At 32.5% G+C, this 12,819-nt stretch overlaps 1 protein-coding gene across 1 annotated transcript; it reads right to left on the reverse strand.

The window, feature by feature from the left end:
• Nucleotides 1-338: 338 nt before the first annotated feature.
• On the reverse strand, nt 339-3,991 carry LOC139844586 (proteasome subunit beta type-5-B-like). Its single transcript, XM_071834818.1, has 8 exons — nt 3,861-3,991; nt 3,432-3,560; nt 3,199-3,328; nt 2,064-2,170; nt 1,800-1,934; nt 1,598-1,701; nt 1,157-1,257; nt 339-783 (listed from the first exon to the last, which is right to left on the reverse strand). The coding sequence occupies exons 2-8, from the start codon at nt 3,549-3,551 to the stop codon at nt 650-652; spliced, it is 831 nt and encodes a 276-aa protein (XP_071690919.1). The 5' UTR covers nt 3,552-3,560; nt 3,861-3,991; the 3' UTR covers nt 339-649.
• Between the last annotated feature and the right edge of the window lie 8,828 nt (nt 3,992-12,819).

Here is a 12,819-nt window from a genome sequence, read left to right on the forward strand (position 1 = left end):
TGTGCAGAATACATATCAGCATGAATAATTAAATAAACGGTAAAAAGTAAAATGATGTATCCACAAGGACCGCATCAAGGATTACTAAATAGAGTAAAAACACTAAACTGAGTGAAAAGGTTTCGTCTTAGGCAGCTATCAACCGTATTTCGTATATAAGGTTTTTTTTTTTTTTTTTTTTTTTTTAGCATGGTTATCCTAACAAAACATAAGAAATAGGCCTATTAAAAAGTATAAAAATGCACAACATCCAAAATCACCTTAATCTAAGAATCCTACAATTTTTGCACTCATATTTGACAAGTGAGTAACCTTTTAAAAGAAAGTATAAAACATTTGAACAAAAAATGTGTCAAGCCATCCTGTCATAACTAGTAAAAGTAGGAAAAGTTACCCTTATTGACCCTACCCATTTTGACCGTTTAACTGGGTCTTTTAATTTTAACCATACCTACAAGGAGTTCTTCAGCAAATCAGCATATCATCATCATTAGCAAATTCAAACTACTACAAATCAATCATATTCAGGTAATGAAAGATACCGTCAATCTTTAGTAACAAGAAAAAAGCGAATATTGGCACTTGAGCATGTAAAATCGTAACAGTACATTTTGCTCAACTAGTTCTTAATAAATATCTCGCGTTCCACTCAGGCAGAGGCAGATACAGCTTCAGACATTTCATGTTCAACAACGGCTGGCTCAACAGGATAGTATGAGTAGTGAAGTTCACCAACGTCATCACCCGATAGCTTTGTCCATCCAGTTGGTCCCACGTGGTAAACTGAAAACAAAATTACCAATAGTTATTAAATCGAGTAATGTACCATTATGTTCAAACAGAAGAGGTAATGGTAGTAGAAGGGTCCCACACATTTTTTATGAGTAATGTACCATTTTTTTCTTAAAATTAGAAAATCCAGTAGTTTAAAACTTTATATGTACTAGGCACTTTAAATACAGTTTGGCCAACTTTCTACCCGTTTGACCCATTTCCTTTTAGCTGAACCTTACATTCTACTCATTTGAACCCTTATAGATGAAGCACAACTGAACAACCCAAGGTCCCAAAGGCTCAGCCATAGGTACATTTATCACTAGAGCAAAAATATAAAATATTCAACGATAATTCACAAGCAGAGAGATAGAGAGTGTACCGCTAGCAACACCGCCACTAGCCCCATCGCGGAATGTCGCATGATAGATGGCTCTCCTGGCCAATTCAGCAGCTTCGTCGATTGTCATATCATATTTGTACCTATCAAATAGCAAAATCAAGACAAAATCAAACTTCATTGCATCAGCAAGTACAATATTAAAAACATAACTTTTGTCTTTATAGACATGTCATGTGAAGCTTTAGCAACAAGCCGAAGCAAGTTTGGATTTATCGTAAAATATTCTTTTGTTGGATACTTGGATTTTATAAATATTTTGGTTCCCGTAAAAGGTTGTAAGCATTTAAAAACTATTTATGAAGTATAATTGTAAATTGTAATTTATGTAAAGTATACATGGTGAAGTTAGCATATTAGAAGCAGAGTCTTCAAAAGATGTCTCATGTTCAGGGTGAGGTGGAAAAGAATGGGAGTGCTCACCCACTATCTAGTACACCATAAGCATATGGTGAACCAGACCCAACTGAGAACTTTTGTCCCTTGAGGCGTCCTCCTTCGCTGTCAACATAGTATAGACCTGGGCCCTACAACATCACGGGGCATATTTTAGAACAATATAGGTAGGCCAAACATCATGCTAAAGGTACACGAGCATCAGGTTTAAATGTTCGACTGTATATACCTTTTCGTCCCACCCTGCAATCATTGTCCCAACGGACAATCCCATTCCACGGTAAGAATAAAGAATATTTGCGAGCAACTTTGAAGCACCGGTCACTGAAATCCTTCTCTTGTTTGCCAACTCATGCAGACGACACTGAAAGGAAATAAGGGGTATTGATCAGCCAATAATGTATGCATTTTACTATGATGTATGCATTTTATATGCATTAATTCTGAAAGAGGCTACAATGACGGTATTGAAGTATCAACACAATGGGTTTACCTTGATGCCTAAATTTCTGTGCCAAAATTGGCAATCAGCAGCTCCTCCAGCCATTGTACCAAGCATATAAGGATTAATTTCGATAATTTTCTTCACAGATTGTGATGCTGAGAACAAATATTATCATAAAGATGCAGAAAACTGAAGTATAGGGTATTTAAAATTTAATAACTACAAGCACTCTTTTCCCTTACGGAAAGAATCAAATGCATAGGTGAAAATCCTTTTGATGCGGCAAACAATCAGTAAAAGTATCAGAATACGAAAATGAAGCCGAGGCTGAAGACATTATTTGACTCCATCTTACCACTATAACTATAACATCTATATGTAACTAAGTGCCAAAGAGTCGAAGATCTAGGTTCTAAAGACAGTACCAATGTAGTTACCATAACCATCAATTTGGTGCCACTAGAATAAGTTTTTTAACTCATACCATATCCGTACATGAAGACTTAAGATTAAATAATTAAAAAAAAAGCCTACACAAAGCATTCTTCTGGATGTTTTCGGATCTACTTTATCTATGGGATTCTATCTTAATTAAGGATCATCCTTTGCCTTTATTTTGTCCTACATATCTTAAAACTTATCGTATATGAGTAGGGATATATACAGTAAGATAATTATCTTTTAATCACTTCTCTTATCAATATCTTTAAGAATAAATGCACCGACCAAACAGGTTAAAAGTCAAAAAGTATTCATATTATCGAACTATTGGACTACTGGAACGATAATCACTAGGTAATTCTATCATTTATGTCATACATAAGCATACATTTATATATTTAAAGATCATAAGTCTGATCCACATTACAAGTTGTTTGATGTCTACGAGTACTAAACGTGCAGCACTCACTGGGATTACCATGAAGACTTGTTGACAATTTTGGATTAGTTTTCAATTTTCATATTTTTCTGTTTAAGTATTTATACATTCGTTCCACTGCAACGCACATGGTAAACACGTACTGAGTTATAAAGCATGAAACTAAAACAGTTCCATAATGCAAAGCAGCAAACCTATGTGAAATACACATGTTGCAAATGAACGAATTCAAATGCATAGGCTCAATGTATCATATTTATACAAAGCTAAATATATAAATTAAATTATAGCAAGAGGTTATACAGATATATCCTCCCATGCTAGCTCGAGAATCAGCAGCAACCATAACACCATCCTTAAAAATGAAAGCCAACGTTGTCGTTCCCTTTGCTGGCTTCACCATTTGGATAGAATTCTTCTGGAATCCATCAAACTACAACAATAAAATAAAGGTAGTTATTAACCTTACAACACATCCACTTGATGATTATCGAAGAAACGAGTACTGTAGCACATAACAAAGCTAAAAAACTCACATCTGATGTAACTGGAAGGTCAAATGAAGGGGAATCTGTGAATCCATCAGAAAACAACTCATTATTTCCACCGTAAAGCGGTGCACTCGATTCTAGTCCACTAAAGTCAAGCTGCTTCATTATTATAACCTAAAATCATCAATTCATAAACAACTATCAAATTCCATATTTAACCTGATACTTTACACTATAAACCAAAGAAATGTGATCTCATCAACAACATTAGCAATTAATGTAGACATACGTAAGCTAATGCAGCTATATATACCAAAAATAGCAGTTCATACAGAATAATACAAAATGAAATTCGTGACGAAACCCTAGAAATTGATTGAATATGATTCCAATAGAATACAAAAACTGTTTATAATTAATCATACGATCGGATTCAACAGTAACTAGAATCGCTTTGTTAGCTTAGAATCATACCTTTAAATCGGAGTAGTATAACAATATCGTTGATACGTTGATTTATTAAAAAAGAAAACTAGACTTGAACGGAAGTATTTTAATGAGTGATTTCTTGAACAACAATATAACTTTGAGATCCGAGTTGTTTGTTTGGATCGGGTGAACCCGGTCAAGTTTGATTATGTCGACATTTGGGCCTACATAACATTTTGGGCTTACTTTGTCTATTAATTCACTAGGACCACAAGCTACGCAAGAACAACGGGACGAAATGTTGAACCACAACGATCACAACGAGCACTTTGGAGCCGTTGTAGTCTCCATTGATGTGTTGTGAGGGCGATCAACGAAAGTGACATCAGTAGTATATTGCACGCGTCGTTTTTTTTTTTTTCAGGTACATGTTGATCGATTTCAACTCCATAGACTATCCGTTACAATTTTATAAAAAGTAAATAAATCAAATTCTTTTTCTATATAAACACATACATATTTCATATTTTTTTCAAATACTATTCTACAAACAGTTCTATTATTCCATTCTGTTCTATATTATATAACTTTACCATATGTTTATCAAATAATGAAAATCAAGCGTTACTTAATGAACGACAACCACAAACGTCTTTAACGTCGAGGAAGGAAGAAGCACGGAGATCTGCGTCTGCGTCTTCTGATGTGGGAACGAGTTCACGTCAATCAATTTTATCGAAATTGGATCACTTTATGGACGACAACCACAAACGTCTTTAACGTCAGAAGAAGCGTCACCTAAGTTCAAAGAGTACGTTGCGCTCCAATCTGGTATATCAGGTATCAGTTTCTTGACCACATCAACCGAATACCTAAAAAACAAAAAGATGTCAAACGCATGAATAAGTATAAAACTCTTTTACGGGGTAAGTTCAGGGGGTATATTGACATATCAAATGACGAGAACGAAGGTGCGGGAATGAAGACGGTGAGTAATACTTTTATTTTATATAATTTTTAATTCTTAAGATTTTTTAAGTAATTTTTATTTAGGTGCTTAATTTTTAATCCCCCACCCCCACAACACAACAACATTTACCACAACACGTTCTTCATCCCACAATAATGTCACGTTAGCGTGAATCCCCTACAACACCGCAACAATTTGATTTTGCATAACAATTGGTCTAAAGGCCTAAACGGCGTATGGAAATAACGTCCGTAGTAATCTTTTTAGGATTTTAGATAAGCAGAATGAATGTCAGTTTTATTCTTATACTTGACATAAGTTAACTAAATTTATTTAAGAATTGAATGATTGAGATTTAATAGTAATTAATTAGGGTAAAATGGAGAATTTAATGATATTTAATAGTTAATAGTTATGTTTTGCAAGTGGATAATTATTTTGGAACAAAAATGTTGTATATTGGGAAAGAAAATGGGATTGTGAGGTGACATAATTGACATACTCGATGTTCTTTTGGTGAACTTATTAGACCACCATTAACCATGTCCGTGACGTCACAGGCAGGGAGTGTACTTTTTTGGCAAAAAGTGCAATCTGCCTGTGACTAGGCAAGGTCAGAATCTGACACTCATTAACCCCGTGTGTCAAATTTTGGTGTCAGATTTCAGTAGGGTTCACCACTTTTTTATTTTCTTTATTTCTTTTGATTTTAAAATCATATTTAATAACATAAAATACATAAAAATATAAAAATAAGATAAATTAATTTGTTTTAATAATTCAACGATTACATGAAAATTCAATGATTACATTAATTGAAACGACTACGAATTTAAACATAACATTTACATAAAAAAAAAAATACTAATGCATAGAGCGGAAGGTAGCCGGAAGGTTCCAAATATGCTCGACTAAATCTTGAGTTAGTTGGTCGTGCACCGATTGATCCCTTATCTCTCGCATGATAATGTCTTGATCACCCCGTCCTCTATCCCTAACACGTTCGGGACGATTCTCCATTTCCTTGGTAAGCCATTCTTCCTCCCAATCACTTAGCGCAAATCCGTTGTCTTCTAAAATCATATTATGTAATATGACACAAGTTTCCATCACTCTTCGCATCTTGTTTACTGACATAGTGCGTGTTGCTATCCTTAAAATATGAAACCGACCTTGAAGAACACCAAAAGCCCTCTCTACATCCTTTCGGGCACTAGCTTGAAACCTAGTAAACATAATCCTTGGTTCATCCGTGGGACACCCAAAACCCTTGATGAGTGTCTCCCAGTCGGGATATATACCGTCAGCTAGGTAATAACCTTTAGTGTACTGATTACCATTTACCTCAAACGGTGCGGATGGAGATGTTCCGTTCTTAAGTTTATCAAAAATATACGAATTATTTAAAACATTGATATCATTGTTGGAACCCGCCATCCCAAAAAAAACATGCCAAATCCACAAGTCGTACGAAGCAACTGCTTCAAGCATAATAGTCGATTTCTTGTGATCACCCCGTGAAATGTCCCGTTCTTATTGATTAAAAACGTTCCATATTAATTGATTTCGTTGCGAAGTTTTGACCTCTATATGAGACGTTTTTCAAAGACTGCATTCATTTTAAAACAAACCATAACCTTTATTTCATAAATAAAGGTTTAAAAAGCTTTACGTAGATTATCAAATAATGATAATCTAAAATATCCTGTTTACACACGACCATTACATAATGGTTTACAATACAAATATGTTACATCGAAATCAGTTTCTTGAATGCAGTTTTTACACAATATCATACAAACATGGACTCCAAATCTTGTCCTTATTTTAGTATACAACAGCGGAAGCTCTTAGTATTCACCTGAGAATAAACATGCTTTAAACGTCAACAAAAATGTTGGTGAGTTATAGGTTTAACCTATATATATCAAATCGTAACAATAGACCACAAGATTTCATATTTCAATACACATCCCATACATAGAGATAAAAATCATTCATATGGTGAACACCTGGTAACCGACATTAACAAGATGCATATATAAGAATATCCCCATCATTCCGGGACACCCTTCGGATATGATATAAATTTCGAAGTACTAAAGCCTCCGGTACTTTGTATGGGGTTTGTTAGGCCCAATAGATCTATCTTTAGGATTCGCGTCAATTAGGGATTCTGTTCCCTAATTCTTAGATTACCAGACTTAATAAAAAGGGGCATATTCGATTTCGATAATTCAACCATAGAATGTAGTTTCACGTACTTGTGTCTATTTTGTAAATCATTTATAAAACCTGCATGTATTTTCATCCCAAAAATAGTAGATTTTAAAAGTGGGACTATAACTCACTTTCACAGATTTTTATTTCGTCGGGAAGTAAGACTTGGCCACTGGTTGATTCACGAACCTATAACAATATATACATATATATCAAAGTATGTTCAAAATATATTTACAACACTTTTAATATATTTTGATGTTTTAAGTTTATTAAGTCAGCTGTCCTCGTTAGTAACCTACAACTAGTTGTCCACAGTTAGATGTACAGAAATAAATCGATAAATATTATCTTGAATCAATCCACGACCCAGTGTATACGTATCTCAGTATTGATCACAACTCAAACTATATATATTTTGGAATCAACCTCAACCCTGTATAGCTAACTTCAACATTCACATATAGAGTGTCTATGGTTGTTCCGAAATATATATAGATGTGTCGACATGATAGGTCGAAACATTGTATACATGTCTATGGTATCTCAAGATTACATAATATACAATACAAGTTGATTAAGTTATGGCTGGAATAGATTTGTTACCAATTTTCACGTAGCTAAAATGAGAAAAATTATCCAATCTTGTTTTACCCATAACTTCTTCATTTTAAATCCGTTTTGAGTGAATCAAATTGCTATGGTTTCATATTGAACTCTATTTTATGAATCTAAACAGAAAAAGTATAGGTTTTGTGACGATCGCTCCAAATCCATATGGACGAACACGTCATTCATTGATTTCATTGCGAGGTATTTGACCTCTATGTGATACATTTTGTAACATTGTATTCGTTTGAAAAGGTATTTCATAAATGAATATATAAATTCCAGGTTTTTAACATCTGATGATTTCTACGTATAGACAATCACCATTTAATGGTTTACAATAATACATCTGTTGACAATACAGTCAAAATAAGATACATGGTAATGGTTTGGTGAATGCAAGTTTCTTGTATATAGCATGTATGACTCCAAGCACATATCTTGTATCACGTATAAGCAAACAGCGGAAGGCTTCTAGAATCCTGAGAATAAACATGCTTCAAGTGTCAACACAAAGGTTGGTGAGTTCATAGTTTTAATATTACACATAATCCGTATATCAATGTGGATTACAAAAGTTCAGTTGTTTTATTTAAAACGTTATCAATAGGTTTTACATAAAAGGTGGATCACAAGATTTCAGTTGTTTCATCCGAAACGTTTATCAATCGGTTCTACAAAATTGAGCACCCTGGTAACTAAACTTTAATGCTTATATTATTTGTACCCTTTGTATAATCATCTTAATAATACACGCAAACCAACGTGTACGCTTCTCAAATAGCATACGTCCGTTAAAAGGCTAGCGCTCTAGCTCGGACGGGGATATCAAGCCCTATGGATCCATATACTACTACTCGCGCCCACCAGTTCTTATAACTGGCAGTTACTAGTTACCAAAGCTAAGGGATTTTCGGTTCAAACTCAGTGTAGAATTTAGTATGTACTTGTATCCATTGTGTTTAAAATAAAGTGCATGTATTCTCAGCCCAAAAATATAGATTGCAAAAGCAATTAAAAAGGGAGCAAATGAAACTCACACATATAAATATTGTATATCGGTTAATAAAACATTTGCATGTATTCTCAGCCCAAAAATGCAGAGAGTAAAAGGGATCTTATGAAACTCACAGTTAAATATTGATATACAATATTGTAGGAAAGCACGTAGACGCATCGGAGATGATAAACACGAGGTTCGATTCACAAAAAAATACCCCCGAACATTACCCATAACCTCCTTGGCAATAACCCATAATTTCCTTAGCTCTAGCTTGCTCGAAAACTCATTTTGAAAATTACTTGGACAGCACTCCGTCGTAATATTTTTTGTACATTATTATTTTTGTATCGCAAAAATAATAACACTAATAATAATAAAAAAATAATAAGATTAATAATAATCTTATTAATAATAATAATAATAATAATAATAATAATAATAATAAATAATAAATAATATTACGGAGTATATATATATTTGTGTATGTGTGTGATTTAAATCGAGCGAAAACACTGAAATTTATAGATGTGGCCTGAAATCTGGAGTCATGCGACTTGCATGGAAATGGCCTTCTGGCCATGCGACTCGCATGAGGACCAGGGACAGCTCACATTGTTTTGGCTCCTAGCTTGTCGACATAATATAAAATAAATATAAATATATAAATAATTAATATAATTATTTATATATTATATTTTATTCTTGTGCATAGTAGACTAGATATTTTTGGTCCGTTGCGTCGGGCGTTTCTTCTTGACTCGGGTCCCGGTTCCGGATTTTCAGACATCCTTGCGTACTATTTTATATCGTGTACTTTGCGTTCCGCAACTTGTACTCTTGTCATTTTTTAGGCGTTCTTCATCAATAATTTGAACCTTTTTAATTGTATCTTGTACATTTGAGCATTTTGGACCTTTCCGTTTTCAATTCTTCGTTTTCGCCTTTTGTCTTCGCACTTATTAAATATAAACGAATATTACTTGAATATGGAACAATTACAACTAAAGTCCTGTCTTTCTTGGGGGATAATGCTATGAAATATATGTTCCTTTTTAGCCTTATCAATAGCCTTAAATTATCCCTTAATTATATCACTCAAAGTGTATCTTAAACTTTCGAGTGTTTTGGTCATTTACTTCTATAAATCATCGTCTCGCTATTTTTTAAAATACATTTTTATAATAGCGTTTTACTGTAGCAAAGCTACTGTAGCAAAGTCAAATTTTACTGTAGCAATTCACTGTAGCAAATAGTGATTTTCGAAAACACTGTAGCATTTTGAGTAATGTGGCAATTTGAAAACACTGTAACAAATTAGTGTTTAACTGGTTCATCTTAAACGCTTTAGTTAACTTATCTAAATATCAATTGAATCAATAAACGAATGTTACTATCGTTTATTATATATATGTATATATCTTTTTAATATACATAAATCAGTTTTTAAATACACATTGGACGTTATTTATAAATAAATTTTAATAATAAATATTTCAACTTATCATATACATTCAAATAGATATTTAAACCAATAAGTTTAATGTACAGTATCAAACAATTAATACATTGTTACCTTTTCATGTTATAGTATATATGTATCTTTTTACATATAATTGTTCTCGAATCGTCGAAAACAACCGAAGGTATTTAAATATATAAAAGTAATTCAAAAATTTTGAGATTCAGTTTTACAGACTTTGCTTATCGTGTCGGAAATGTTAATCATACAAAGATTAAGTTTAAATTTAGTCAAAATTTCCGGGTCATCACAGGTTTATAGTCGGAAAAATAAGTTTAGTCATTTCAGTCGAAAGAACGACGTCTAGATGACCATTTTAGAAAACATACTTCCACTTTGAGTTTAACCATAATTTTTTGATATAGTTTCATGTTCATAATAAAAATCATTTTTCCATAATAACAACTTTTAAATCAAAGTTTATCATAGTTTTTAATTAACTAACCCAAAACAGCCCGCGGTGTTACTACGACGGCGTAAATCCGGTTTTACGGTGTTTTTCGTGTTTCCAGGTTTTAAATCATTAAGTTAGCATATCATATAGATATAGAACATGTGTTTAGTTGATTTTAAAAGTCAAGTTAGAAGGATTAACTTTTATTTGCGAACAAGTTTAGAATTAACTAAACTATGTTCTAGTGATTACAAGTTTAAACCTTCGAATAAGATAGCTTTATATGTATGAATCGAATGATGTTATGAACATCATTACTACCTCAAGTTCCTTGGATAAACCTACTGGAAATGAGAAAAATAGATCTAGCTTCAAAGGATCCTTGGATGGCTTGAAAGTTCTTGAAGCAGAATCATGACACGAAAACAATTTCAAGTAAGATTTCCACTCGAAATAAGATTGTTATAGTTATAGAAATTGAATTAAAGTTTGAATATGATTATTACCTTGTATTAGAAAGATAACCTACTGTAAGTAACAAATGTTTCTTGATCTTGGATGATTACTTGGAATGGATTTAGAAAACTTGGAAGTAAACTTGCAATCTTGGAAGTATTCTTGATTTTATGAAACTAGAACTTTTGGAATTTATGAAGAACACTTAGAACTTGAAGATAGAACTTGAGAGAGATCAATTAGATGAAGAAAATTGAAGAATGAAAGTGTTTGTAGGTGTTTTTGGTCGTTGGTGTATGGATTAGATATAAAGGATATGTAATTTTGTTTTCATGTAAATAAGTCATGAATGATTACTCATATTTTTGTAATTTTATGAGATATTTCATGCTAGTTGCCAAATGATGGTTCCCACATGTGTTAGGTGACTCACATGGGCTGCTAAGAGCTGATCATTGGAGTATATATACCAATTACAACTAAAGTCCTGTCTTTCTTGGGGGATAATGCTATGAAATATATGTTCCTTTTTAGCCTTATCAATAGCCTTAAATTATCCCTTAATTATATCACTCAAAGTGTATCTTAAACTTTCGAGTGTTTTGGTCATTTACTTCTATAAATCATCGTCTCGCTATTTTTTAAAATACATTTTTATAATAGCGTTTTACTGTAGCAAAGCTACTGTAGCAAAGTCAAATTTTACTGTAGCAATTCACTGTAGCAAATAGTGATTTTCGAAAACACTGTAGCATTTTGAGTAATGTGGCAATTTGAAAACACTGTAACAAATTAGTGTTTAACTGGTTCATCTTAAACGCTTTAGTTAACTTATCTAAATATCAATTGAATCAATAAACGAATGTTACTATCGTTTATTATATATATGTATATATCTTTTTAATATACATAAATCAGTTTTTAAATACACATTGGACGTTATTTATAAATAAATTTTAATAATAAATATTTCAACTTATCATATACATTCAAATAGATATTTAAACCAATAAGTTTAATGTACGGTATCAAACAATTAATACATTGTTACCTTTTCATGTTATAGTATATATGTATCTTTTTACATATAATTGTTCTCGAATCATCGAAAACAACCGAAGGTATTTAAATATATAAAAGTAATTCAAAAATTTTGAGATTCAGTTTTACAGACTTTGCTTATCGTGTCGGAAATGTTAATCATACAAAGATTAAGTTTAAATTTAGTCAAAATTTCTGGGTCATCACAGTACCTACCCGTTAAAGAAATTTCGTCCCGAAATTTGAGTGAGGTCGTCATGGCTAACAATAAAAATGTTTTCATGACGAATATGAGTTGATAAATAGAATTTTATTACCGTTGAGTAATATGGATAAAACAATCCAATTACTCGAAGCGTATAAGAGAAGTTATCGTAATAGAGTGAAATGGAGAATAGAGATTCGTCTTAACTCTTGACGTATTAACGATTGATTTCCATAATTTAAGGAATAGAAAATCTTCATAATCTAAATAAGATTTGATTCTTCGGAATTTAAGGAAATTAAGATTTCTTTTGATTAAATGCGTAATTTGCTTTGATTGCTATGTTTGATATTTCGCTATAAATTGACCTCTTCCGTTTCATTATTTTCATCACTCTTACATCTTCTTCCTCATTTCCTATTTTCAAAAGATTGTAAAAAAATGCTTCATCCAGTTCTGATTCTTGATATACTCCTAACTTTCATATCTGTCATTCTTCTTTTTCATCTACCACCGGAGGAAGTTATTTTCTTCTACCATTACCTTGGGGTTATAGTATTTTTCATTCTCCCGTGTCTTTATATTGC

The sequence above is a fragment of the Rutidosis leptorrhynchoides genome, chromosome 4, assembly GCF_046630445.1.
Source record: "Rutidosis leptorrhynchoides isolate AG116_Rl617_1_P2 chromosome 4, CSIRO_AGI_Rlap_v1, whole genome shotgun sequence".
NCBI classification, from domain to species: domain Eukaryota; kingdom Viridiplantae; phylum Streptophyta; class Magnoliopsida; order Asterales; family Asteraceae; genus Rutidosis; species Rutidosis leptorrhynchoides.

Coding starts and splice junctions, on each gene's coding strand:
- LOC139844586 (XM_071834818.1), bottom strand. CDS start 3,551: ATGAAGCAGCTTGACTTTAGTGGACTAGAATCGAGTGCACCGCTTTAC. Junction 2,171..3,198: donor TAGCATGGGAGGATATATCT/GTATAACCTCTT, acceptor ATTTGTTCTCAG/CATCACAATCTGTGAAGAAA. Junction 1,702..1,799: donor TTGCAGGGTGGGACGAAAAG/GTATATACAGTC, acceptor GTGATGTTGTAG/GGCCCAGGTCTATACTATGT.